General features: G+C 40.2%; 2 protein-coding genes across 3 annotated transcripts in view; one reads left to right on the forward strand and one right to left on the reverse strand.

Moving 5' to 3' along the window:
- The window catches only part of eipr1 (EARP complex and GARP complex interacting protein 1), a 60,378-nt gene extending 45,067 nt beyond the window's left edge, over positions 1 to 15,311 (reverse strand). For both annotated transcript variants that reach the window (XM_055155922.1, XM_020919851.2), the window contains exons 1-5: positions 15,131 to 15,311; positions 14,938 to 15,021; positions 11,242 to 11,374; positions 9,555 to 9,711; positions 2,102 to 2,201 (exon numbers count right to left, since the gene is read on the reverse strand). In XM_055155922.1, the coding sequence (XP_055011897.1) occupies positions 2,102 to 2,201; positions 9,555 to 9,711; positions 11,242 to 11,374; positions 14,938 to 15,021; positions 15,131 to 15,172 (516 nt within the window). In that variant the 5' untranslated portion in view covers positions 15,173 to 15,311. The remainder of the gene's footprint in view (positions 1 to 2,101; positions 2,202 to 9,554; positions 9,712 to 11,241; positions 11,375 to 14,937; positions 15,022 to 15,130) is intronic.
- Positions 15,312 to 15,389: 78 nt separating this feature from the next.
- Positions 15,390 to 25,924, forward strand: part of trappc12 (trafficking protein particle complex subunit 12) — a 32,961-nt gene continuing 22,426 nt past the window's right edge. The window contains exons 1-3 of the mRNA XM_020919850.2: positions 15,390 to 15,495; positions 15,874 to 17,138; positions 18,202 to 18,318. Coding sequence (XP_020775509.2) covers positions 15,882 to 17,138; positions 18,202 to 18,318 — 1,374 coding nt within the window. The 5' untranslated portion in view covers positions 15,390 to 15,495; positions 15,874 to 15,881. The remainder of the gene's footprint in view (positions 15,496 to 15,873; positions 17,139 to 18,201; positions 18,319 to 25,924) is intronic.

Below are 25,924 nucleotides of genomic sequence, written 5' to 3' on the forward strand. Positions count from 1 at the left end.
CAAGTCTTACGATACGATATCGTCATGGTATGAACCTCAGGGAACGATATTTATTGCAATATTGCGGGAAAGCTCACGATATGGTGGGAGCCTCACGATTAGGGATGTAACAATAGCCAAATCCCTCTGTACAATATTTTTACAATACACATCTCATGGTACGATATTTATTGCAATATTTTGTGGAGGCTAATATGCTACTTTTCCTCTTAAAATGCCTTAACTAGACTTAATTCAAAGAACTAACACTTAAAAGTGCTTAGAACCGTTAGTTCTTCTTGTAGTCTACACTGAAATGCAAAGGATCATGGTCTATGTAGCTCTTTTTTTTTGTAGTCTTTTTTTTAGCTATTGCTACACCATAAGTCTCAATTTAAGCAAAGAGACTTCTAATTCAATGTATTGTGATGGTCCACGATATTATTGTGAGAACTTTGACGATATGATATCATGATATTTCGGTTATTGTTACAACCCTAGTCACTTTGTTTTAAGAAAAATCATGGATTGGGATAAGTAGCTATCGCTATTGGAAGACACTCAAAGCTCAGGTATCAACATTTGGATTGACAAAGATGGATACTTTTTATGCTAATAAAATCCTTGAAACATAAAAATTCTAGGGAGTTAGAGCCTATCCTAACTATGGGTCTTATATAGGCTTGAAAGTATCGTAGCTGATCAGCTAGTAGCAGGGCTGACACACTGATGTCACTCCACTCACAGGTTCATTCTTATATCGGCAAATTAAAGAGACCAATGCACCAACATTGGCAACTCATGGTGGGACGAAGCGAAAGAACCCGTAGAGAACCCACAGTAACACATGGGGACAAATGATTGATCCCACATTCATTAAAAAGCTTAATTCCTGTTATCAGAAGCAGACACGGCAATTAAGCCACAGACTGGGAGTGGGCAGGCTACACAGGCATGCAAATCTTAGCCGCCTGAGCACATCAAATGGTCCGCCGCTGCTATAAATGAACACGCATGCATGGACTGGCAGACGCGCTTGTATCTGTTAGGCCTGTGACCCGGCTGCCCTATGCGAATCTTTCACCGAGCACATGAATTACTAATGACTCATCTATATTCTTCATCTCCCATGCCGTCTAATGGAACAACACACAGCCGTGAAAGCCTGGGCACACAAACCACAAGTCTATTACCTCGCCCTCTCACGCATGCTCACCTGACACACACCATTATCCAGAGTCTTTAAATACATAATGTGCATTTTAATTGCAAAGTTAGAGGGTTGGTGATGTTGAATTTGCAGGAAAGAGCCTCTTCAGTTTGCATTATGGTCTGATTCCTAGACACACCATAAATGGAGCTCAAAGAATGTTTTGTAAATGATTTTGGTTATACAACATTGACTCTTTATTAAAAGGTGCAGTATGTAACTTTTCTGGTAGAGTGTCCACCACTAGCTTGTTTTTATGGAAATGGTATTGCTCTGCCTGGAATGTTCCACCATATAGCATTAAACTTCTCCATATCAGGAGATGGGAGTGATGCTTGGCAAAGTTACAGGAATGCTTTTCAAGGCAATTAATCTATAATTTAATAATGAAAGAAAATTAAATGTAATGCCATATTGTGGAATTTTTCAGGCAAAGCAACATCATCTTCATACAAGCAGGAGATTGACTTTCCACTAAAAAAGTTAGATAGTGCCCCTTTAAAACATGATCCATCCCTCATAGATGTATCATGTGTTATGGTGATCAAGCATAACGAATAATGTTTTTTCATTTACACAAGAACAGCAGTGTGTTCACGTACATAGCATTAATTAGACGGCCCTAGCACACCTATATCATCGTTAGGATCACAAATTGTGCGTGTCTTGTACGTTTCCCAAAGAACCAATTCAATAGGGACAGATACAGCCTTTCCTACTAGACTTGTTTGTGCATCAGGATGAATAGTGGACTGTGTTGTTGCGGATGGAGGATGTGTGCACCTGATACCACCAAGACGATATGGTGGTTATCAAATAATGAGTTAGCTTTTGTGAGATATAGTGTGTGTGTGTGTGTGTGTGTGTGTGTGTGTGTGTGTGTGTGCGTGTGCGTGTGTGTGCCAGCCTTACTGTAGCCTGTGTGGAGCTCTCCTGCAGGTCCCAGAGCAGTGCGTGGTTATCAGCCAATGAAATCACACGCTTTCCGTCCCCCATGGGCTCCCAAAGCACACTGCAAACACACAGAGGCACAAGCATATGGTATAGAAAAATAACAGGGGATTGTATTAGGACACATGTGTCAATCAGGCATATACACCAACCTGTTTATTCATACAGATGGTCCAGGCTGAAAAATAAGTGTTTTTATGACTAAATATGCTACAGTGCTATTGGTGCAGTAACAAAAAGTATCCTACAGGAAACTGCATCAAAAGTACATAATGTACATTTTCAACAAATATGACTGTTACATACACGCCATAATCTGATTATTATCTGATTTCTGGACCTTTAAGATTATTTTAATGACATGCAAACCATAAAATCTGATAGGAGAATCAGAGAGACCATAATAAAAAAGAATTCAGATTATTTTCCAATGTACATGTGATTTTAATAATCTTATATCCAAAAATATGATCATCAGATTTAGATTGTGGATGTAACCACATTGTAATGTCAGTATAAATTATGATTATGATAATCCTGTGCAGGCCTAGGGCTTGGTATCTTTCCATTTTTCCAGGTAAAAGTACTTGAAAAATATCTTTTTTTGGCATGAGAACAATCCTTTTTTAAGCATCTATTTCTGTATTCATTAGAAGACTACAATAATCATTAAATACTATTCATTAATAATAATAATAATAATAATCATAATAATCAAAAAACAATAAGGTACCTTATTGTTTTAGAACTTGTTAGTGCTTTTTAATAGTGCCCAGCCCTATAAATGCCATAGATATTGGGGGAAAAACATTGTTTTTCACTCCTTGGACTGCTTGCAGAAACAATTTTGTCCCATTGTGCAATGTAACATCAGCCACATTTGATTGGAAATATGAGAGGAGTCTTCTTCAGTGTTTTTCTGCTTTTTCAGATTTGCAGACTTTACAGTTCAATGCATCTACTCCTGAACTATAGAGGATCAGAGCATTTATATAAATATTGATCATTGCAAGATGTACTTCAATCAACACATTTGCATTTTCAACAAACACACCAGACCTCAGTAGGACAATGGAAAACAACTTTCATAAATTTATAGTTAGTTAGGATTTTGTTGTCATAAATACATTTTAATGACCATTCATCTAAATTGCCCATACACCATAGCATCACACTTTTGGCAAATCCAGCACCCCAATTCTGTCAATCTATAGTTCAAACAGAGCTGTGGGACAGGGAGCTGCCTCGCTGGTGTTAGAGAAGTGCTAGTTTTCGCTGCATACTTTGCTTTGATTTCTCCCTGCATACCGGTCTCTGCAGAATATTGATTTCTCTACATGCTTCTTGGAGTTTCTGTGCTACCTTCTACTTAAAGTATGTGTTTTGTGGCCGAACATCGGGGATTGCACCAGAGCCGTGACGCTGGGGGCTAAATAGTTGCTTTTCCACTCCCTTGCGCTGATTGGACCACTTTTGTTTGTTCCTTCTCTGTAGCTGGGATTGGTTTAGCGGCTTAATGAACGGAGTCATGGGATAAAAACAAGGCAGCGATCCAAGTGAGAAGAAGTATTTTAATTCCTGTCAACTTTTAAAGCCTGCGTCATGGAGCTAACACAGGCTTGGAAAAGCTGCTAAATGCTTGTAAAGGTTTTGACTTAAAATGAGTTTATCGCTCATGTTACCCTGTTTTCTGGTCTATATTATAATGTGGTTTTGTCATCACAAACATGCCTGGCGTTGTGTTTTGTTTCATTCACACAAGTTTAACAAATCCTGCATATGTAGGCTGAGTTCTTCTCTCAAACAGAAAACACTATTCCACCTTGTGATGTCATGTGGTAATACAGGAAGCGCTCCACTGTGTTTTTAAACTCCATAGACCTTCATTAGAATCACTCATCAAAAGTTAAAAGGTAGCTGTAAACTTGAAAACTACCAATATCACAAGGTGGAATGGAGCATTTTGAGGAAACTAATAATAAAGGTTTACTCAAATGTGTGTGCATGAAACAATGTTTTGCAGGTATGTTTTTGAGGATGTAACAACACCGTTTAAAGCCCACATGAGTCAATTTTTTGTAATATGAGACCTTTAAGCTCCAAAGATGCTGTCGTTAAGGGTTTCCCAAATGAACCTATTTATTTAAAGAGTTCATCAATTACACAGGTCCATTTTCTAAGAATCATTAGTCAACTGGAAGCAACAATGCTAGGGTGTGATTGAGCGTACATTATAGCGGTAGGAGTGTTAGTGTGAGATAAAAGAAATGACAATGAGAAAGAGAACTGGAAGTTTGCTATTGGATCCAACCCAAGTTTTTAAAATATGCATGCTCTTATTGGGAAAGGTGGAGCAGGGAGGGAGACAGGGGAGGTGTGATGGAATGTAGCAGGGAGGCAGACGATGAGAGGGCTTTATAAGGCTTGTAAATTCACTGCAGCCGAGGGACAGCTTTTACTGCCCTCCCGAGGAGCACCAAGTCATGGGCTTTGGATGTACAGCCACAGCAGCTCCAAACACCGTCATTCATCATTTAAGAGAGGACTGCACCAGCCTGTGTCCACTTGCACCTGGGCTCACCTTGTAAAAACCAGTCAACAGTGAATATGGACAAGGCCATGAAGACAGGTTAAGTAATTATATAAAGCGAGTTGAAGAAAACTCAAATGACAGTGGAAGTTTACTGGACCCATGACAAACTGATAAATTACAACAATAACAAAAAAATAAAAGGCAAAAGCATGTTTTGAAGAATCCTGATTGTGTAAACCTCAGCAAATTTGATTTTGCAATTACAAATAGTGATCTGAATTCAAAATCTGATACTCTTTCCATTAAGCTACAAAACATTTTATTGATGACAAACATAGGGTGTATAAAAAAGTGGATTAAGGGAGTGTGACTGCACCCATAGCGTTTGGCTCCAGTAGGAGCGAATTTAAAGCCAGTTCCATATTAGGAATAGGAATTTATTTACGAACAAAGCAGCAAATTAAAAACACCAGGATCATGCAGAGTGGGTTAATATGGGTAACATTTTAAGACCAAAATGATGAGGCACACTGCAGCAGTTACAGAGAGGGGGGTGGCATTTTTCAGATGTAAAGTCAATAGACTCTATTCACGTTTACATCACAAACCAGGAAGACCTTTGGAAACATGCGATTACAACTTCCGGTGTAGTTACCAACAATGGGCTCACCTAACATGGATCTATTAAAACCGACTGTGATAAAACCCATTGAAGTAAATGCGATCAGCAGTAAAATGAAGACACATGCATACGTATGTGCTGCTTGGAATAATCTTGAATTTGGCCTCTCGTCTCTTCGAATTGCATGTACCGAGTGCGCTTGGAGTTGCATGACAGTGGGGAAATGATGAAAACTGAGGTATGGCTGTAATTGTTGATTAGCCAAAAACAACGGAAAGCTACAGTGACATTTAGATGAAGAAAACTGGGCCTGGGAAGTGTCGTAAGCGTGAATAGAGCCTACTGGAGCCAGAGCTGATGGAGCCAGAAACGCCCCCATGCCCACTTCCTATTTTGAATGCAGCTAGTGGGTTAGTAATGCCGAACTGTATATGATGACAAGTATCTACTAATATACAATTTCTTTTTTACTATAAATCTTATGGCAACTACACTCAGCAGACTAAAGTTGAACATACAAAATAATAAGCCTACTCCTAGCAAACATGGCTCTTATAGCTGGGACTGTAGAATGTCAGATAGCATCAGTTTCTCTCCTCTGCTCACAGGCTTCTCCAAACAGATACATCAGCACAACACAGGGCCAATTATAATGTATGCCACACTTTGGGACTTACATGTCGTATGGTTCCCTATAGTATCAATTAAAGCTTGAAATCCTCTTAAAGGGAGCAGCTAGACAGTAGTAAGTACACTCATCGCCTTTCCCTTTACAGAATACAAGTGGGGTGGTTTGTCCTTGAAAGTAGCACCGAGCTGGCACAAAGCTGGCTACAGAACGCAGTGTAAAATAGTGCCTTTACATCCCTATACAATATCTACAGCTTTGGATAGGACAGCCCCATGCATTTCTCTCTCTCATTGTCTCCGCCTTCATCAGATTGCTTGCCCGCTTTGCTGTGCTTTGCATCCATATGAGTCTAATCCCAGCTTTCTCATATACAAAACCAACAAGCAGCGCAAACAGAGAGTGTGCCGTGGCGCCTTCTGGATGAGATGTTCACACGGATAAAGAGACACAAGGGCAGAATGGGGATGTGTGCGTGCCGCCTGGGGAAGAAGAGATAGCATCTTGTTATGGAGGCATTAGTATTGTTGTAATGAATTCTGGGTCGCAAAGATTTATTTTCCTTTTGGGGTTCTTATTATTAGAGTTTGGGGTTCTGCTGATTGGTTGATTTTACGCTGAGATATTTTTTACGGTTGCTTAAGAATAAATGTATAGATAAATAAAAATTCAACAGGTGTTACACGAGTTTAGTATTTAATATTGTACTGTCAAAATATGGTTTCATTGTTTACTAAAAATTACTACTAAGTATTGCTATTGTAATTGAGGTATTATCTCTGACTTGAGGAACAGTTGGTCCATCCAAATACCATCTTATCAGAAAGGCTTTGGACTGGCTGAAAGAGCATATGAACCTTGATGACAGAAAGAAATCTCGGCCAGCAACTAAAAACTATGTATTTTTGATATCACGTAACAAATAAAAGGAGAAACAAAACCACATACCAGTCCAATGCATGTTTAATCTGATCCGGGGTCATAAAGATCAATAAAGCACAGCCATGTTGCACACACCACTGTCTGCATGAGTGCGAGTGCCGCCTCTGGGTTCCAATTGATTGAGATTTGGGGACCCCTCATTGTAAAAAACCCACAGTCTGGGATCACCAATATATCGGCTCAGAGCACCAGCTACACAAAACGTGCAGTGTGGGCAGAGCATTCAGGCCAGCAATGAAAGACTCCAAATGTTTTAGTCAAGATGATCACACAGTAACACACATGACTGCACTTTTGCACAAATACTACTCCTACACCTCCTACCCCCTCCTGTCACACCCCACTTTAGAAAATCAACCTTGTTGCTTTTTGCGCTTTACCATTCCCTCCTAGGGCCCTGATTGGCTCAAATGGCTCCACAGGAATCGATTCGCTCAACTGGCACAGCTCCCAATCGAAACCGAGTGTAAGAAGAAGCAGAATAAGAAAAACAACGATGGTGCGTGTGTATTCAAACCAACCCCAGCTTTGTTCAGATGTGTTTTAGGGAGGGCGAGGGGGTCCCGTTTTGAAGACGTTTCAATTCAAAGCACGCCTCACAACAGGGCATGAGCTCAAATGTTTGCCCACCCAAACAATGAGGGGATTTGGTGCAAGGAGAAAGTGTTATTGTTAGCAGAAGTGGAGAGACACTGGCAGCAAGCATGTGGACCTGCAAATACACATGAAGATTACACAGGCAGGCAGGCTAGAGTGGGCACAAACATCCAACCATCTTTGGTAAAATGACAGAAAGGCCATCTTTTAAGATCAACAAATAAGCAATAACATTATATCCACTGACAGGTGTACCAACAGAATTTCTTTATCATGGTGCCTGGATGTGCTTAAAAACTGTTAGAAGCAAACTGGCAAACTTAAGCATTGGGTTTGATGTGGGTCAGAGTATCTCAAAGTGCAGTTCTTAAGGGACGGCCCCTGTCTTCAGTGGTCAATATAAATTTAAAAAATTATTTAAAAAAGATGATGCACAGAGACAGCTGGCCAGTACCAAGGTCTTCCTGGTTGGTGTTTTTAATTGAAGAAAAAGTGAATCCTGGTTAAATACACAGTTCATCACATAGTCTGGCATAAGGACTGCATATTAGTAAAGTGGTTTTAATGAGGGACGTAGGACCACAGAACATATAATGTGGCCATAATGTTATGCCTGCATTGTATACAGACTATGCCTCAAATGGATGAGGTGGACTGCGGACCAAAGCCATCCATCTCAAGCAAACTCAATAGACAACAATCTCTGTTGCAATCCCCCTGCACATACTACATACACTGCCGGTGCCCTTGGACAAGTTTGCAGCTTTGGGGATGTTAAGATGGTGGAGCTCAGAGCCATCAATCTTCACCCAGCAGCGGCAGCCTGACTTGACCTGCCCTTTACCACGGCCAAAGAAACACACAGGGTCCTCACACACACACACGCACAAGAATCGACAAACTAGGCACAAACGCACAAATGCAATCTTCCCCTCTCCTCTCTGTGGCTTTCTCTCCTTCGTTATCTCCCCCTTGCACACACACCTGCTACAGTATGCAGCGCACTAACTGATTGGAGCCCCCTAAAAATGATAGCAATCACGAAGCAGCCGATGAGCGCTGGACTAAAAAGGAGAATGACCATTGATTTTCATTCTTATAAGCGCTGAGTTATGGTGAAGCATTGTGCACACAGCAGCTCAGACTGAAAGACAAAAGACTGGGTTGTGACTACAACTTGCACATGTGGATCAAGTCAATAATATGTAGTCACAAAACACTATAAAAAACAAACTAGATTGGAGTGACAAGAATAGATAGAAAACCTAACTTGGCTCATTCATTCATGCACTTTTTGCAGCTTAATCTATAATGTATTTATTGTAATAATCCATTGGTTTTATATAGCCCTTTTCCAGACACTCCAAGTTGCTTTACAATTTTATGCATTATTCATTCACTCCACACTCAGCGGTGGTAAGCTACTATTGTAGCCAAGACTGCCCTAGGGCAGATTAATGGAAGTGAGAGTGCCATTCTGCACCACCGGCCCCTCTGACCACCACCAACACTCAAGTACACACCACATATTGATACCAGGCTATATGGGTGAAGTTTTTGCCACTGGCACCCCACAAATTTTAATCAGGCCCAACCTTGCTTAGCTTCTCAGATTTGATGAGATCAGACTTTGGCAATGAGGTTTGGTAAAAGAAAGTGTTTGAGTTCTTACATTTTACCTATAACTGCCTGCAGATAATGGAAGTAAGAGGTATGTTTAAAAGTGAAATAATTCAAATGACAGAATTAGGGGTTTATGGAAACTTAACATATGATTTAAAAATAAGCACCTCAATGATACATACATATATACAAGAAAACTTTGACATCATCAAATGAAAATTGAGCAGTAAAGCTAACAATATGACAGCAACAGAGTGGTTACTAACTTAATAATAATGCATTTTAGACAAGACATCCACCTGTACTAGTAATTGACAAAACACAGGTAATAGTAAAAGTAAAGGCAATGCAAGTAGTTAAAGATTTTCTGAGTCCAAGCATCCATACACATTACATACCTTCTCAACTAAAATACTACAGGTCTGATTTTCCAGATGCCCAATGAGACTTTTTATCCAGCATCACCTACCAGGTTGTGTTTCCGTGGGCGTTGTCGTCAAGGTGACAGAGTAACTCAAGGGTTTGGGGGTTGTGGCCGGAGTCATCAGGCGACTCGTGGTTTCCAGCATCCCAGTCTGAGGGCATCTTCCACAGGGCTGCACAGGACACTACCCGGCTGTCGCTTGCTGCAATGACATGCAAGCAAAAAAAAAGTACAGCCATTTCATAGTAAATATACTAATTGGAAAAAAGGAAACATAAATATAAAATTGATACTGTAATTGGACTGAAAGTTTAAAGCTTCAGGCAATGGCCAATAACAGTAAGCAAAGAAGAAAACAGAGAAAGAAAAAAACAACTAATTCTTCTTTGTGCAGATATTGAGTGAGTGGGCAGGCGTTAGGCTATGAAACATTGGCAATGGGCCCATTTGTCAAATTACAAAGTAACATAGCACATGTCCACAGGCTCTTCGAGTGGTTCTAGACAACCTTGGAGTAGGTGGGTATAAGCAATCATCTCCAAAACACATTTATATATTGGGGCACCGCTGGTATGGAAAATGCTCTATATAAACATACATTAAGTGTTGTGTGTTTATCCTATGGGCTATGTTGTATGTACATGTGTGACTGTGTACAGAGCTCACCAGTGCGTAGTGGGCTGTCTCTGCTTCAGCCCGGCTCACAGTGGCTGTCAGTGTGTGAACTCATGCGTGCTCACCTCAACTGACAGCGGACCAGAAGACAAGAGTGGTGGAGATGGGGGAGAGGACGAGAGAGAGAGGGGGTAAGAGAAAGAGGGGGGTAAGAGAGAGGGAGAGGCACACTGACTACACCTTGTCCCAATGGTATCTACCCCTAAAGGCCAGCCGCACATTTTACGTCACCCTGCCATGTCCCATCTGACAGCACTGTCTGCTGTTAGTGACGCAACCGCTAACACAGCACACGGCTCAGAGAGCTCAAAGGGCTTATTCTTAAAAGATGCTATCAGCAAAGGCATCTTTTCATATGGAATCTGTGGATAAAGCATTTAGTCCTGGGACATTAGTATCTCAACGTGTTTCTTTACTACTTCACTTTCAACTTCAAGAATTCCTGATTTTCAATGCATTGTTTAAGCAACAGAAACACAAACAAATGTGAAAATGGTGATGATGTTTTTAGTAATGTCATACATTCAATCAACATGGCAACATTGAATACAATGCAATAACAAGTTCCTGAAAATAACAGGAGCCCGACTCAGGCAATTAATTTTAAGTACAGGTTTAAAAGAAATACTTGTATAGTTAAATAAACAACATAATAATCCACATTTCAAAATCACATTGTCATATCAAATTGTTTATTTTCAGAGTCCTGTACAGTATACAGTAAAGGATGGCTTATTCTTTCAGAGTCAAAATGAAGTGACCAAAGTCCATGTGACCTTCAAGTGCTCCCTGGTCCAGACGGTGAGTGCGGTGCTGCCATAATCCATCATGTCTACACATTAGTATTGATCCTATCAGCGTCTGAACATGACTTCTAACACAGCTCCTACTATCAGGCCGGAGAGGACGGGCCAGTATTGATTAGCTGTTAAAGACCAATTACATCTTAAGGCTGTTAAGAAAACTAAGGCTAGATAAAAGAGAAAAAGGTATAGAGACCACAGGGGCAGAGAGGATGAGGGAACAATATGCATTAAGAGAGCAGAAGGACACTCACTTTTGTTATAGCAGGTGGTGAGCACAGCTTTATCTGCAGGACTGGCGCCAATGTGCCATATCTCCCCAGCTTGGTGCAGGAGGACATTCTTATTAATGATGTTATTCTCGTCATCAAAGTCAATGATGTGAATCTGGAGTGAAAGCACAGAGAAAAGAGGTTAAAACATTCACTATATGGACATCTATGGAAACCAGGAACTACACAAAACATCTCCTATTATATTTCAGTTTTCTTTTCATGTGGTTGGAAACTCTACATGACTTCGGAACATGTTCAGAATCTGTGTTGGATTTGAGATAGTTCCATGTATGGTTAGTGTTGGGAGTCAGAGGAAAAGGTAGTGAAAGCAATAAAAGCTCATCACACATTTTAAGACAAATGGGCCAGCTAAAAGGGGCTGGGGATGAAGAGCGTTATCCATTAGAGCCTTTCTGTGAGAAGGCTTTAATTGTGGACTTTTTATAAACCAAAGATGGGGCTGGTAAGCAAACACTGGTGGAGCGTAATTTATTCGTGCCTAAGTGTACTTAACATGTCCATTTTTGTACGCCGTACAGTGTCCAACTTCTCAATTAAGGGCATTATTTAAGAGGTTGCAACAAAAGAACGGCAAGAATAATATTTGAGGCTGAAAACCATTATGTGAAGTTTTTTTTCCATTGTAAAAACTGACCTTTTTTTTGTCCCATCATAACATACATTTTGAAAATACAAACTTCTATGATATTTGATGTCCTAACTGTTCTATAAATAATCTGAACCCATGTGAACAGGTCCAGTAACTGTAACATGCATGGATACTGAAGAATAACATTTTTGATTGATAACTTTATGGGATTTGAATAGTTCACTATACGTGTTCTGTGTTTTTTGCATCATGAACTTGATGGAACAGAGGAACAGATAATTAAATATTTTAGGCATTCTTTTATGTCAGTATTCGCATAGATATGGCAAATAAAGTCCCTTGAAAACAGAAGGTACTTTACACTGTAGAGCAGTACTTACTAATAATGAGTATAATATCAATTCCTTGACCAACTGTAATGGCAGTGGCCTTGGCTACACTTGAAAACACAACTTTACAACCAAAGAGTTCTACAAACAACTTCTATCCATAAGAAGTTAATAGAAACTCCTCCTTACTTTTCATTAGATGGAAATCTATTCTACGAGGGCCCTCGATTGAACGCAGTTCAGGGCCCACAATGCAGTAAAACAGTAAGGGTCTCAAGGTTTGATCTGACAATTAATGGTGGTTTGTCCCATAAGGGAGACACTTACAGCACCTTAGGGGACCGTTAATGGGGTTGCACTGGACAATAACTCCTGCCAGGCACTTCCACTCCCCTTGGCGGCACTACTTTTACAGGCTCAACAAGAGGATGAAAAGAGGGGGCGTTGAGAAGAGGAGGAGAGGATCGGAGCATTGGAGCGGCAGCATCCTTCAGCCACCTCAAAGTCAGCTCGGCAGCTATTAACCTTGAGTTGGACTGCAGCGAGCAAAAAATTATTACGCAAAGTTATAATTTTATGGTGGTGGGGGAGCGGTACAAATAAATTCAGGCCGGCGGGACAGGGTAATTGGGAGGCCTAGTAATAGGGTCCCCCTGAATGAACCCAGGTGTGAGAGGAGCGAGAAGTTCCAGCCCTCCCTCAGGTGATTTATGCCTCATTCTTACAGGCCTGGGGAGTGACTCATCGCCCTCAGCCACTTGGGCAGCCAGCCCAGCCTTTTAATTATGTGTGATGGTGGGAGTAGTGAGGCAGGAGGGGAGAGGCTACAGGAGGGATAAAACCAAGCTGGCTGGTGGCCCCCACTTCAGGGTCTTCTCTGTGCTAAAGCTCTTTAGCCGCGCAGATGACAGTAAGCGCTACTGCGGAGTAGCGAGCGGGTGAGAGGTGCCAAGCTCGAGCGCTTTATCTCGTTAGCAGCCTTAAATGCCATGCCGACGCGCCCTCCGATCTGTCATTCCCGCTATTGGTCTCTGAGGGATTTGAGAGGTGCTCTGAGAGTTAAGAGAGACATTTCCACCCTGCATTATGCTTAATGGGAGGTGGAGAGGCCAGGAGGCTTACAGAGAGCGCAGAAGCTATCAGGGCTAAAATGCCAATCGAAAAAACATTTTTCATATTGCACGTTAAAACTTGCAGGACCTGAACTCACCACAGAGCATCAGAAAATTCATGCAGAGAGATGTAGACAATGAGTGTCACGAGCCAAGCAAGGTTCATTGACTGAACTCACCTGAAACATCAGTATTTGGGGTTTCCCTAATGGAATATTAAGATGGATCTTTTCTTTTGTTTGTACTCACAAATCTGTGTGTTGCATGCCAAATTATGAATGTATTGTGCAAAATCTATATTTATATTATTTTCGCTTTCTTTTGAAAAAAAAAAGACAAAGGCAAACAAAAATACTGTGACCATTTCTTAAGAAAATAATGTTTAAAATGGTTCACAAAGAAGAGCATTTCATTTTTTTTTTTTTTTCCTTTTGCAGCCTCAGTGCGACCATTTGTACCAATGGAGATAATGGTGTGTGCCTTCAAACGGGCTGTTCTCAATGATTTTCAAGGTGTTTCCACCACTGTGCAAACAAAAGGGACTGAAGACTTCACAACAAGAATTCAGACACTGTCTCATGTGAGTTTGATAATGTCCTACTTTCAAATAATTACGTATTTTACTTGTGTTCTCATGCAAAAATCTAAATAAATAAAACGGAAATGACAACAAGTGTTCAAACTATACTATTATATCTGTGGAATAAAGCTTTCTGTCTGAGAGAGGAAAGTGTGGTGAAACAGGTTACATTAAAGCAGTATATTAATATGTTGTCAGAGTGAATTAAATCAACTGAGATGCAGTGTCACTATTTCCAACAAGCGCTGTATAAGAGTCGCTGCACAGGACTTGGAGCGAATCACGTCTGCATTCAGTGCCAGACCGTTTTCACACCAAAGTCTGCCAGGAAATAGATTTTTTTTTTCTGTTTTTGAGGCAGACATTTCTCTCCTCCCTGTGCACCCTCCCTCACTTTCACAGAGCTAATTATTTCTCCCCCATTCAGAGCCAACTGTTTCTGTCATCTGTCTCTGTAATGACCCCTCCAAGATGTGCAGGCATGCATGCACACACTCACTGTTTTGTCTTCACTAATGCACATTCATATTCAGAGAAACTATTAATACACACACAATATTCACATCCATCTCCCTTTGATCAGTCTATTAGGCAGGACAGCAGCAGCCATAAGGACCGATTTACAATGTACAGGTTAATGTCTCCATTCTTAACAATAAAGCACTATATGTGAATTATTGTGCCCATGTGATCAATAAGCTTCAACCAAATATCAGAATGTGCCATTTACATGTTTAAGAGTGACTTTGGTGTGGTTGTTGAAAAATATCTATGTATGTATTTCTTATGATACTACTATAGTCTTTGGTCATTATCTCTCCCAAACAGAAAAAAATAAGATTAGAAATAAAAATTTGCTTTTTTTTAATGGTAATGAAGTGCTCCTTAACTGTTTACTTTAGAATAATGCATGGAGTTGAGCTGCATAAAAAGTACCAAGAATTAAACACACAATCAAAACACAAAGTCAATATATATAGCTCTACAGTAGAAAATGAGTCTGGCAGAACATTAACTGTCCTTATGCTGTTTAATATACTTTACCTGGTTGTCAAATTTTAGGGACTGTGTTCCAACAAGAAAACGAATGGCATCAGTCTCAGCAGTCTGAGCAGTGAGAGCTCGTGCCTGTGCAAAGATGACAACATCATAAAGCCCTTAGCAAGATAACAGGAGGAAAGCATGGATTTACCAATGAATGAATGATAGTACACTAGGAGCATTATGCAACACGCACCTGAAATTCAAGCCCATAAATGACAGGAGCGTCGTCCTCCATGATCTGTCTGTTGTTTTATTCCTCTACTGCACAGGTTTTCTTTCTACTGAAAACGTCAAGCATCAAAATATCACAGCTGTGTTTTCTTCAGAAAATAGTGCTCTACTTCCGCGTTTTGAAAACAAGCAGATGTCTAGCGTTGGGCACTGTGCGTAGCACTTTCACTATAGCTTTATTCTAGTCGTAAAAAAATGCGTATTGTCTGTTGTGAATATCACAAAGATTTGCGGTGTGAGTTTTGTCCGCTTTGAGACACCGTACAACGGCTTTCTGGATGCTTAGCGCATGCGTACCAGAGTTCTAGCTGTCAGTCTGCAATAAAGGTATGACAATATATATCTTCTCATTCCAGGTTTCTAATTATATTTTTAAAGTAGCGACCCGTTTAATCCACTGGTTTACACAAAATTGCTATCGGCAATATTTTTCCATCTGTTCATCTGCTCGAAAACATATGATACATACGATGTCCGGCTAATCTAGCACGTAGCTAACCGATATATGAACCCTTAAAAATGTCTTTAGTGCTTTGCTTGTGCTTTATCATGGTACACAGTGTTAAGAAATCAATAGACATTTGTCCGTTAGTACATGTCTAAAATCGGTAATGAAAACTAGCAGACGACGATATAGAATTATTATTATTATTATTATTAATTTTATTACGTGAATCACCAATCGTGTTTTTTAATTGTCATTAGCGGTGGAGATGGACAGTGGGGAGACTCCAGCCGAGCGGCCAGTTACCTTGGACATCACGGTGGACGATGTTCCCAAGGAAGCTGCGGCTCCAGTATCCCCAGAGCCATCATCCAGCCATGCCCCCTCTGATGAAAATGTACTGCCCCAGGAGGAAAGCATTGATCTAGGTGGGGACTTTACCTCACCTCAAGAGGACAGCAGTGCTACACCTTCTGAGAGCATATTGGATAAACTTAATGACCAAATGATGGAAAGTGTGATGATTTCTGACTCCCCAAATAACAGTGAAGAAGATGATGTAGCTGCTATGGACTCAATTCTGGATGCAGAAGAAGGGGAGCCTATAACTAAAACAGAAAATACTGGGGACAAAGAGGAAGAGGCAGAAATTGGACAAAATGCAAAAGAGATTGTTTTCTCATTGGACAGAGATGCAGAGAAAACCATTGCAGAGGATTCAGTGAAAGACACCGACAGTCAGCAAGATGACACAAGCAGTAATTTAACTATAGACAACACTGAAAAAACATCAGAAGAAAATAAGGTGCAGGAACCTGTGGAAACCAAAGCTTCAAGCCCACATGAGGAACCTATCCCTGTTTGCACCATCTTCAGCCAGGGAAACCAGCCTAAAGCCTTAGTCCCTGATGGATTTCAACCAACCCTTATAAAGTCCCCCAGTTTTGGCATGATGAGCACAGCGGTGAGTGAAGAGGCTGTGACCCCCAGTAAACCTCATGCCCCGCTCATATGCCAGCCCAGCCCGAGTCTTAGTAAGTTCTTCTCTGACAATGGACAGACCAATCCAGCTTCAGACTTCTTTGACTCCTTCACTTCTCCCTCCTCATTTATTTCAGTTTCTAACCCTAATGCAGAGCTGCCTTCTAGCCCCACACCAGAACGCCAACTCTCCTCCACCTCCTCATCCATTTCAACCCCAGTGGCAGCAGTGGACTTTGGGACCCCTACCTCCGTATTTGCCCCTACCCTAAATGAATCATCAAAAACTGCTCCTCAGACTCCCCCTGTAACTACAGGAGCTCAGCCCAAACCGTTCAACCAGCTGCAGTCTGTGTTCTTGGGCAGTGACGACCCGTTTGCTACAGCTCTGAGTCTAAGTGAAGTGGACAGGCGTCATGATGCCTGGCTGCCATCGGAGGAGACCAGGAAGGTTCTGATTTCTGTGGCCACTCAACAGTTCAGCCCAGCGTATGTGGAGGTCAGCAGACTCACTATGCCAGGCCTCAAGTTTGACAACCTACAGGTAAGGCAAATTTAAATATTTACTTCATCTTATTCTTGTAATAACAAAAACAATCATATTTTGGAAATATAATGGCTTTAATTGTGAAAAATTGCAGCTACTAGTCTGTTTGCAGCTGGGCAGTTGTGACTCTCCACCTCTGCATATGACCTAAGAGTGAATTACTAACATTCTTAATTGTAAGACAAAGAAAATGTTTATTTGCAGTTGTTGAAGGAAATACTAGTAACAAATTTTGTGCTATATTGTTAAATTCAGACTTGGTCCTGTTTTATTTTTCAACTATATATTTTTATTTCTGTACTGTTTAACAATATTTAGACTCAAATAATAATCATAATAGATGGAAAAAAGCTCTATTGTTGTGTTAGTCTTTTACAAATTGTCTTGCTGACAGTAGTGTAATTGCTTTGTCTCAGCACACACATATTGCTGCTCCTGGGTTATCATATCATGTATTTTTCTCATAAACATCCTCTGCTTCTTTTAACTGAAACATTTATCCATAATAACAACCCTGATGAAACACCAATTTACTTATTTATTCCATTGAATGTTATGTGTGTGACCACCTCCCTGCTCAGATTGTGTTCATTATCCCCTCAAATGTCGGCGAATGCTTTCTTGAATAAATGAATAAGAATTGAGGATTTTCCATCCTCTTAGTGATGTTGTTCACTAAGAGCCAGTTTGCTGCAAATAAATAAGATCCAATTCAGAATTGTTTTTAAGTATGGGGAATGCTACTATTCTATTTTCTGTTTCCTCCAATATGGGCAAATTTAGCATCAGTATTACCAAGATAACATAGGATGCCTGGATAATTCTGCTGCTGTCTTTGCTATTAACTTTTCATTGACTGAATTGTCATTACCTGTCATCTCCTCTGATGCCTTTGGTGGTGGTGGCTGTAAATATTTCATTTTTTTGTATGAATCACACTCAAATGGTCCATGAGGAAAAAAAACAAAAAAAAACATTACTAAATCAGACTTAAATAATAACTGTACAGATGATTTGGTGTTCTTCTCATTTCTCCTTGACTGTCTGTGCTTTCCTGTAGGGTGATGCAGTCAAAGACCTGTTGCTGCGTTTACTTGGAGAACAGGCCGCCGTGAAGCGCCAGGTCCTTACAGCCAGCTCCGTGGAGCAGTCCTTCTCCGGCCTCAAACAGCTAATTGTGAGTTGTTAAACTTTTGCTGTGTAACTATCGCATGACTTCATAGCTGATTTTCTGTGACATTTTAAATGAATAGAACCATTTATTTAGAATGCATCACCTATTGCCTGCAGTGGCAACTGGTAAAACATCTCATTACAACCACCAATCTAATAACAGCAAACAAAATTACCATTTAAATAAATAATCAAATAATCATAGTTTTTTTTTTTTTTTGTTATAGAGTTAGATGTATGTATGTTTTTTTTTACTTCAGCAACCCCATTAATGTCTTATACTGCATGAAACTGACTCTTGTGAGCTTTAAGCCATGTTAGTTGGTTTTACCTCCTCAAAAACGTACCTGGAGTTGTGTTTTGTTTCATCCACATATGTTTGAGTTATCCTACATTATTAGTCTACTTTTCCTAAGATCAAAATGCTCTGTTCCATTGTGTGAGTTCATGAAGCAGTAGTTTTTAAGTTAAAGCTACCTTTTACCTTCTGTTCTGTAGAGGTTGGCAATTCCAGAGTTGAATCCAAATGATTCTAGTGAAGGTGTATAGAGTTTAATAACACAGTGGACCGTGTCCTGTTTTACTACATGACGTCACAAGTTGAGATGAGTGTTTTCTGTTTGAGAGAAGAACTCATCTTAAATATGCAATATATGTGTTTCATTCACACATGTGTGAATAAAACAAAACACTTTTGATGAGAAGACAACATTATAACAGTGATCAGAAAATAGTGGTCCCTTTAAAGTTATGAATTTGAGGGTTGATAGACTGTATACCGTAGTCCAATTCCCTTTGGTGTATTGTATTTGAATGGAACTGTATCTGTTTAAGTGTTGGTTGTATTGGCAATTTTCCAGTGACTTACTTAACACCCACTGAAAGTATAATAGGCTTCAACCTATCAATATATAGTAGAGCCCGACCGATATGGATTTTGTTGTGACCGATATGAAACCGATATAATGGGAGTTGGAGCTGCCGATAGCCGATATAATCGCCGATATATTTAGTGATGTAAAAATTCACTGTAACTCTTGAATTGATTAAAAAACTTAGGTTTGGCTCTAGTGGATTCTAAATTGGGTTTATTTAGGCAACATTTATTGTTATTTTGACTCTTAACATCATATTTACATACAGTAGATTGGCCTAATGGCATTTTTGCATCACATTCTAGCTACTGTTACTGTCACTGCTAGTGATGGGTATTCCATTTTTTTTTTTTTTTTTTTTTTTTGGAGAACCGGCTCGGCTCACTAAAGCAACTGGCTCTTTCGGCTCCCAAGTGACTCTTGAGATGGTTTTGTTGCAAAGCAGGACTAAACCAGGACTGAGTGTCGGGACTCGGTTTCTATCTCTCTCCTTCACTCAAGCCCAAGTTTAGTCCTGGTTTATTCATTTTATGCTGAACTGCAGCCAAATATGCACTTTTTTTTTTTTTTTTTTTTTAATCCTATGCACACGCAGATTTCTGAAAGTTTCGTTTTCAGCCGCTGCTGCTGTCAAACTACAGGTCTACATGCGGCATGAAGAGAAAAAGTGAGAAAAAGAGAAAACACGGCTCCCAATAAGAAGCAGGCTCCTGTTGTTCGCTTCAAAGAGTCGGCACTAAGAGCCGCTTCAATCGCGACCGACCCATAACTCCAAGCTAGTAAACTATCGCTATTAGCCTTTAGCCGTAAAAACGTGCGCACCGCGGTAATTAATTATATGCATAAATGTGGATCATTCACACGTCTATTCACAGCTCATTTACATATCAATGCTGGTCCAGTAACAAATATACGGACAATGTTGTCACTTTACAATAGACCAATAGAAAACAGCCTGTTTATGTGTGGGAGCTACAGCAGCTAATCGCTAACAAAACCTAAACTAGCTTCAAAGTCGATGTATTTCCAACACTCACCGCTCACACAGGCTCCTCTGCACTAATAAATGTCCTTTTAATCCAGACTCAAACCGATTGTCCGAAAAAGAAAATAATCTCAAATGTTGCACACGGCTGCGGGTGTAAACAAACACACGCGAGTGAAGTGACGTCACTCTGGTCGTGTGTTCAGGGACAGTACGGACACAGACAAATTACACCGTAGATAAATACTGATGCGGAGCCATATATTAGGACATTTATCTGTCTGTAAATTGGATTAAATGAACATAATGTAGAGAGTCTAAGCTTTATAACGAGGTATAACATGCCCACGTGAAATATCGGCCCATATCAGCAAGCATATCGGCCGATAGCCGATATGTCTCCAGGTGCCCATATTGGCCGATAATATCGGCCAGCCGATATATCGGTCGGGCTCTAATATATAGGTAAATAAAATCCAGCCTACACTGGTAGCAACAACAAAATCTTTGTACTTGGTGTCTTTTGTTTTTTTTTTTCAGTCAAGGAAAGGTACAATTTATTGTGACCGTAGGGAAATTTGTCTCTGCATTTGACCCATCCTTCAATGCTGTTGGGGCACCTGTGAGGAGCAGTGGGCTCCATAGTCCTGTCTAATACAGAACATAGATATAATGTTGCTTTCCTGTCTGTCTGTAGCGCATTTTGTAGTATCATTATAAAAGTGTTGGTCACTGCAGCTCCAGCCTCTGGTGTGTGTAGTGAGTGTGACCGCTGGACTGTCTGCATCCACAGTAATTCTGCTGAGACTCCTTATTGTTCTGACGTCAACACATATTTAATTTTTTTACTTTCACTGAGCTTTAAGTACATGTCGCCTTTGAAACTCCACAATATCACCTCATTTCCTCGCATGCTGTAAATCTGTCTTATCTGCTTGTACAATCGCCGTGGCATAATTTGCGACCTCACAAATAACACTGAGAGACAGTTGTTAGTTAAAGCATATGCATAGCGGGCAGACTGTGCGATGGAGTGAAGAGCAGAGGAAGATGGGAGGGGAGGAGAGATGGAGAGGAGGAGATCCACTCGCCTCACAACTTCTCTCCTCCTGCTGTGCCCATGTATTATGCATAGGACCGCTGTGCATATTTCAAGGGCCTTCTGGACTCGGGTGTACGCTCACACACACATACAGGATGGTACTTTGAGCTCATCACAGTATAGGTGTAGGTGCGTTTGTGTAACAGGATCATATGCTGTCTGCCAGGAGCTGTGGGTGGCTCCCTGGAGCAAGAGGTAAAGGAGAGCGCCACTGTAAGCCAGCCAGGTACCGTCTAAGCCTACAGCCCACATGTCAAGACGTGAGAGAGGAGGAGAGAAAGAAGGACGCAGTGATGAGTGAAGCAGATATGGGGGCAGATGGAGGGCTATGAGGGCTTCAAGGTACACTCTAGAAAATGCTGTTACTGTTACTCTAATGCCTGACCCTTGAAGTTGGTGATATTATTGTTTTAACCATTTTCTTAATTTGTAAAGATTGGTTATCTGTTTTTATCTGTTATGGATTTATTTATAATTTAATTTGGTTCCAATATGCATATACTCTCTGCTCTGTAGTGTTGGCTGCTGATGTGCGTAATTTTGCTCATGACCCCAAATAAAGTATTGCTTCCTTGTCTAAAAAAACATTGACTTAAGTAAATAACACCTTCAGCTTGGCTAGTTTCTTTGTTGAAAGCCCACACTTGTGAACAGTGTCATCTCCAAATGAGTGTCTGTGACTAAAAAGCCATACAAGGACAAGACAGCACCTTTTGACAGACTGCAGTGCAGTTTGAAGGTGCACTGTGTAGGTTTTCTGGTGGAGGGTCCGGCACCTGCTTGTCTCCATGGATATATTACTGTTTCTCCTTGATTATTCCACAGTATAAAAAATAAACTTGGTAATCACAATGGGGAAAGATCTATGAAGTAGCAAGCCTGTACATGGTAAGAATGAATGTTTTAAGGTATTTTTGAGCTGTAAAACACCTGTAATTGAACAAATGCATGGGAGATATGTTTAATGCCCTACTGTGGAACATTCCCAGCTGAGAAATAACATCCATGGAGAGAAACAGGTTGGGGACCCTCCACCTTAGAAGTTACACAGTGCACCTTTTAAAATATCTTTCTTAGGGGTTATTTTGTACACTGTGAAGTTGTTAATTTATGATTATGAAGTCATATAAGGAATTATATGACAGTGAAAAGTTGTTAAGCATGACATTAAGTTAGCAATTCCCCAAAAATGCCTCAAGCCTATAATCTTTTATATAATCCGTTTAGCTTTTTCCCATACTCACTTCTTTTTAAATTTAACTATGTCAACATGACTTTGTGGTTTCCTGATAACACTGTTAAAAGGTGACCTGTTTTCTGGTAAGGTGTCAGCGGTATCCATTTAGTTGGGATTTTGATATTTGCTAAGCTTAATGTATTCCTCATCTACGTAGCTCCTAATAAAGTAGAAGATACTTTTTGGTCAATTTCATACTATAGGTATCACCTTAGTATTCTCATAGCCCAAAAAAACTGGGTGGGCTTGCATTTTGCTTGCTTGCTACTGAGCTGCTGAGCCCAGTGTTTTCCTCCAGACATCCAGCTGGTTGCAAACATAGACTTGAACCTTGGGCCTCCATCTGAAGGACAACATCTCTTGTCAGTGCCAACAAAGCCCGCTCCTTAATAAGCTCCACGCATCGGTCTTGGTCCTGAGACGCGCCCCTGGTGACAGTTTTGCTGATATAACAATCACTTACCAAGTCACTCCCACTAATGAATGTTATCAGCCACCATCTGTCTACTACTCCATCTCCTTCCATTTTGAATTAGGCACAAATAAATTATGAGATTTCTTCCAAACTTTTGAGATCAAACAAAATCCCTGATCAAAGTCTGTCAGTCCGAGGTGATGGAGCTTGCTCGGCTTTGGGGAGAAGGTAAGAATTGAGACGCGTGTAGACTTTTTCACAGATAGGAAGGTGGAAACATCAGTGTAGCAATTAAATGTGCAAGAAATAATCTCCGCACTGCATACACAAGTTGAGAAATAGTATCACCTAAATGCTTGTCTCTTACCTTTTAGTTCCTATTATCTTTGATACAATATCTGGGGCTGGTAATCACATTGCGTTGCTTTATGGCGTCACTTGGTATAGAGCGGTGCGTGTGTTGCAGAGCCGTGCTGTGAGCTGGCACAGTGAGTCATGCTGCAGAGCTCAGGCTGTGACTACTGCTCCCACTGCCACTGTAGATCCATGTCCCCTTCAGATCGCTCTTATATCACTACTGGAGCAGCATCATAACAGAAGCACAGAAGATGACTGTTTCATTAAAATTGTAATACCTTATATATAACTTCAGGTTGGATATATTTTCTAGACTTTTATAACACTTGATAACCATTTTGCATTTCATAGTCTGATGGTTGTCTTTTGGTTGTAAAAAATAAAATAATAAATAAAATAAAAAAAATAGTATTGAAACAAAATACTCATTAAAACAAGTATTGGTATTCAGAAAGAAAGAAAAACAAAACAAAACAAACAAAAACATTAGTAAGACAAATTTTGTCTTTTACCGGTAAAATGCTCTTGATCTTTATCAGAACCACCAGACCGTATGGTTATTTGATAGAAATTGCAATTTGTTTGCTTGGAAAATTTGTATTAGCATTGTACAAAGAGTGTTTTATTCATTGCAGTATCATAATTGGTAGTTTTGAGTATTTTTTTTATTTTTATATTGAAATCAACTCTAAGTTTCACATTGTGATACATCTGTCCTGGTCACATTGAAATGCATGCAAATGCCCAAAGTGGGTTCCCTGACTTATTGATTTTTGCCACAAATATTGGTTTAGCAAAGAAAGTGTCATGCCAATGGGTACAATGGCTATGTCCAAAGCTACATTATAATTAATTTGTCAGCCATTACAGCTCCAGGTCTTGAGGTTATGCAGCCCGCTTGTTGTTAAATCTGTGTCAAATACAACTATTTTGCTTTTCCTTCCAAAGATGAAAAAAACTGCCTAAAGTGTTGAAATCAGACACCATATGTTTTTTACCTGGGGTAGAGTGTGGGAGGTCTGATCAGTGCCCTCTTGGGTTTTAAGCTTCTTTCTGCACCTACTTTACTATCTGTTGCACCTTTTTTGTCACATAATTTATATGTGCAAAATAAACCACTTTTTGCATGGTTAGATAGTTATACAGAGCCTCTGTATAGCCTAATATAGCTTACTGAACTTGTTAGCTTACTGATATCACATGAAAAGGGACTACAAATGTGCATCTGTTTGTGTAAAATCTCAGTCCTTGTTAAGTTTTTATAATCAAGCAGCAGCCCTTGTTTATAAATCTGGTTATAATTCCACTGTCACATGTGGATAATTAGCCCCGAAAGCTAAACAGCCTCATGTGTTCCATCTTCACTGGATCTTTCTCTTACATTTGCTACCACTGAAAAAGGGACTTCTACTCTGGACAGGTTTTACAAGTTAGGGGAATATATTAAATGCATTAAGAACATATTTCACCCTATTCTAAGTTTCATCAGTTTGGGCGTCTGTAGAGAGCAACTGGTGAATAATTCAGCGAGTATTAAACCTGGTTCTTTTGATTTCTGGTTACTTGGGGATGCATGCAAGCTCATTTCACAAAGGGTTAGGTTTTCTTATCGCTTGCAGTAAAGCCATATTTAAATATTCCTGAACTAGTTACTGTGTCCTGGTTTACCCCTCTGTTCTCCCGTGTGACCTCTGGCGCTGTGGCGTGGTCAGCATTTGCACAGCTCCTCAGCACTACTTTGGGCTAGACCTCATCTGTCTCTCTCATTAGCAATAGTCCTTTTCTCTCTTGGTCTAGCTCCTTCTCCTTCATCTCTGTCTCTCCCTTCGTACAGTGACCACCAGGGACGTCCTATCCTCCTCCCCACAGAGTGAAGCTGGTTGGGCTTGGGTCCAGCCTGTACCAGTCTATACACCCACCTTGGCCGGGTCAGACGGACACACCCACCATAATCACCACAAAGAGCCAGCTGCTGCTTTGCACTTTGATATCATTGCTCTAACCTTTCCTTGTCATTATCGTAACCTTTTTACATAGCTGTCATTTCCGCCGCCAGTTGCAGAGGTCTGGGAAACGCACCGTCAGCTTTTGGAGCGCTGAAGGGCATGTTTAAACCTCAGAGTGCTACTGGTTTTCACCTTGTGCTGTGTACTGGCTGTGTTTGACCAATACTCCCAACTTGAATATAATATAATGCATGGAATTATAGACAGGACAGGGGCATAACATTGTGACACTTGATTCTTTATAGTATATATTCTAGGCAATTTAAAGGTGCACTGTGTAACTTTTTTGGTGGATATAAATAATCTTGTTACACAATGGAGACATGTTAATTGGTCAGATCTATGGAGAAGTAAGCTTTCACATGGTAAGAATTCATGTTTTTAAGGTATTTTTGAGCTACACTTGTAGTTTAACAAATGCTAAGGAGATATGTTTAATGTACTAAGGTGGAATATTCTAGGCAAAGAAATAACATCCACCTTAGAAGTTACATAATACACTTGTAATGGCAAATTGGCAAGAAATTATAGAAATTAAAGAAGACCTGAATATTTGTTTAGTGATAATGTGTATCGCTATCCAGGCTGGCGCCACCTAGTGCCTCCGCTCAATTTCATTTCTCTCCAACAACT

This window comes from Boleophthalmus pectinirostris, unplaced genomic scaffold (assembly GCF_026225935.1).
Source record: "Boleophthalmus pectinirostris isolate CB_2022bp ecotype Guang Dong unplaced genomic scaffold, ASM2622593v1 HiC_scaffold_10, whole genome shotgun sequence".
NCBI classification, from domain to species: Eukaryota; Metazoa; Chordata; class Actinopteri; order Gobiiformes; family Gobiidae; genus Boleophthalmus; species Boleophthalmus pectinirostris.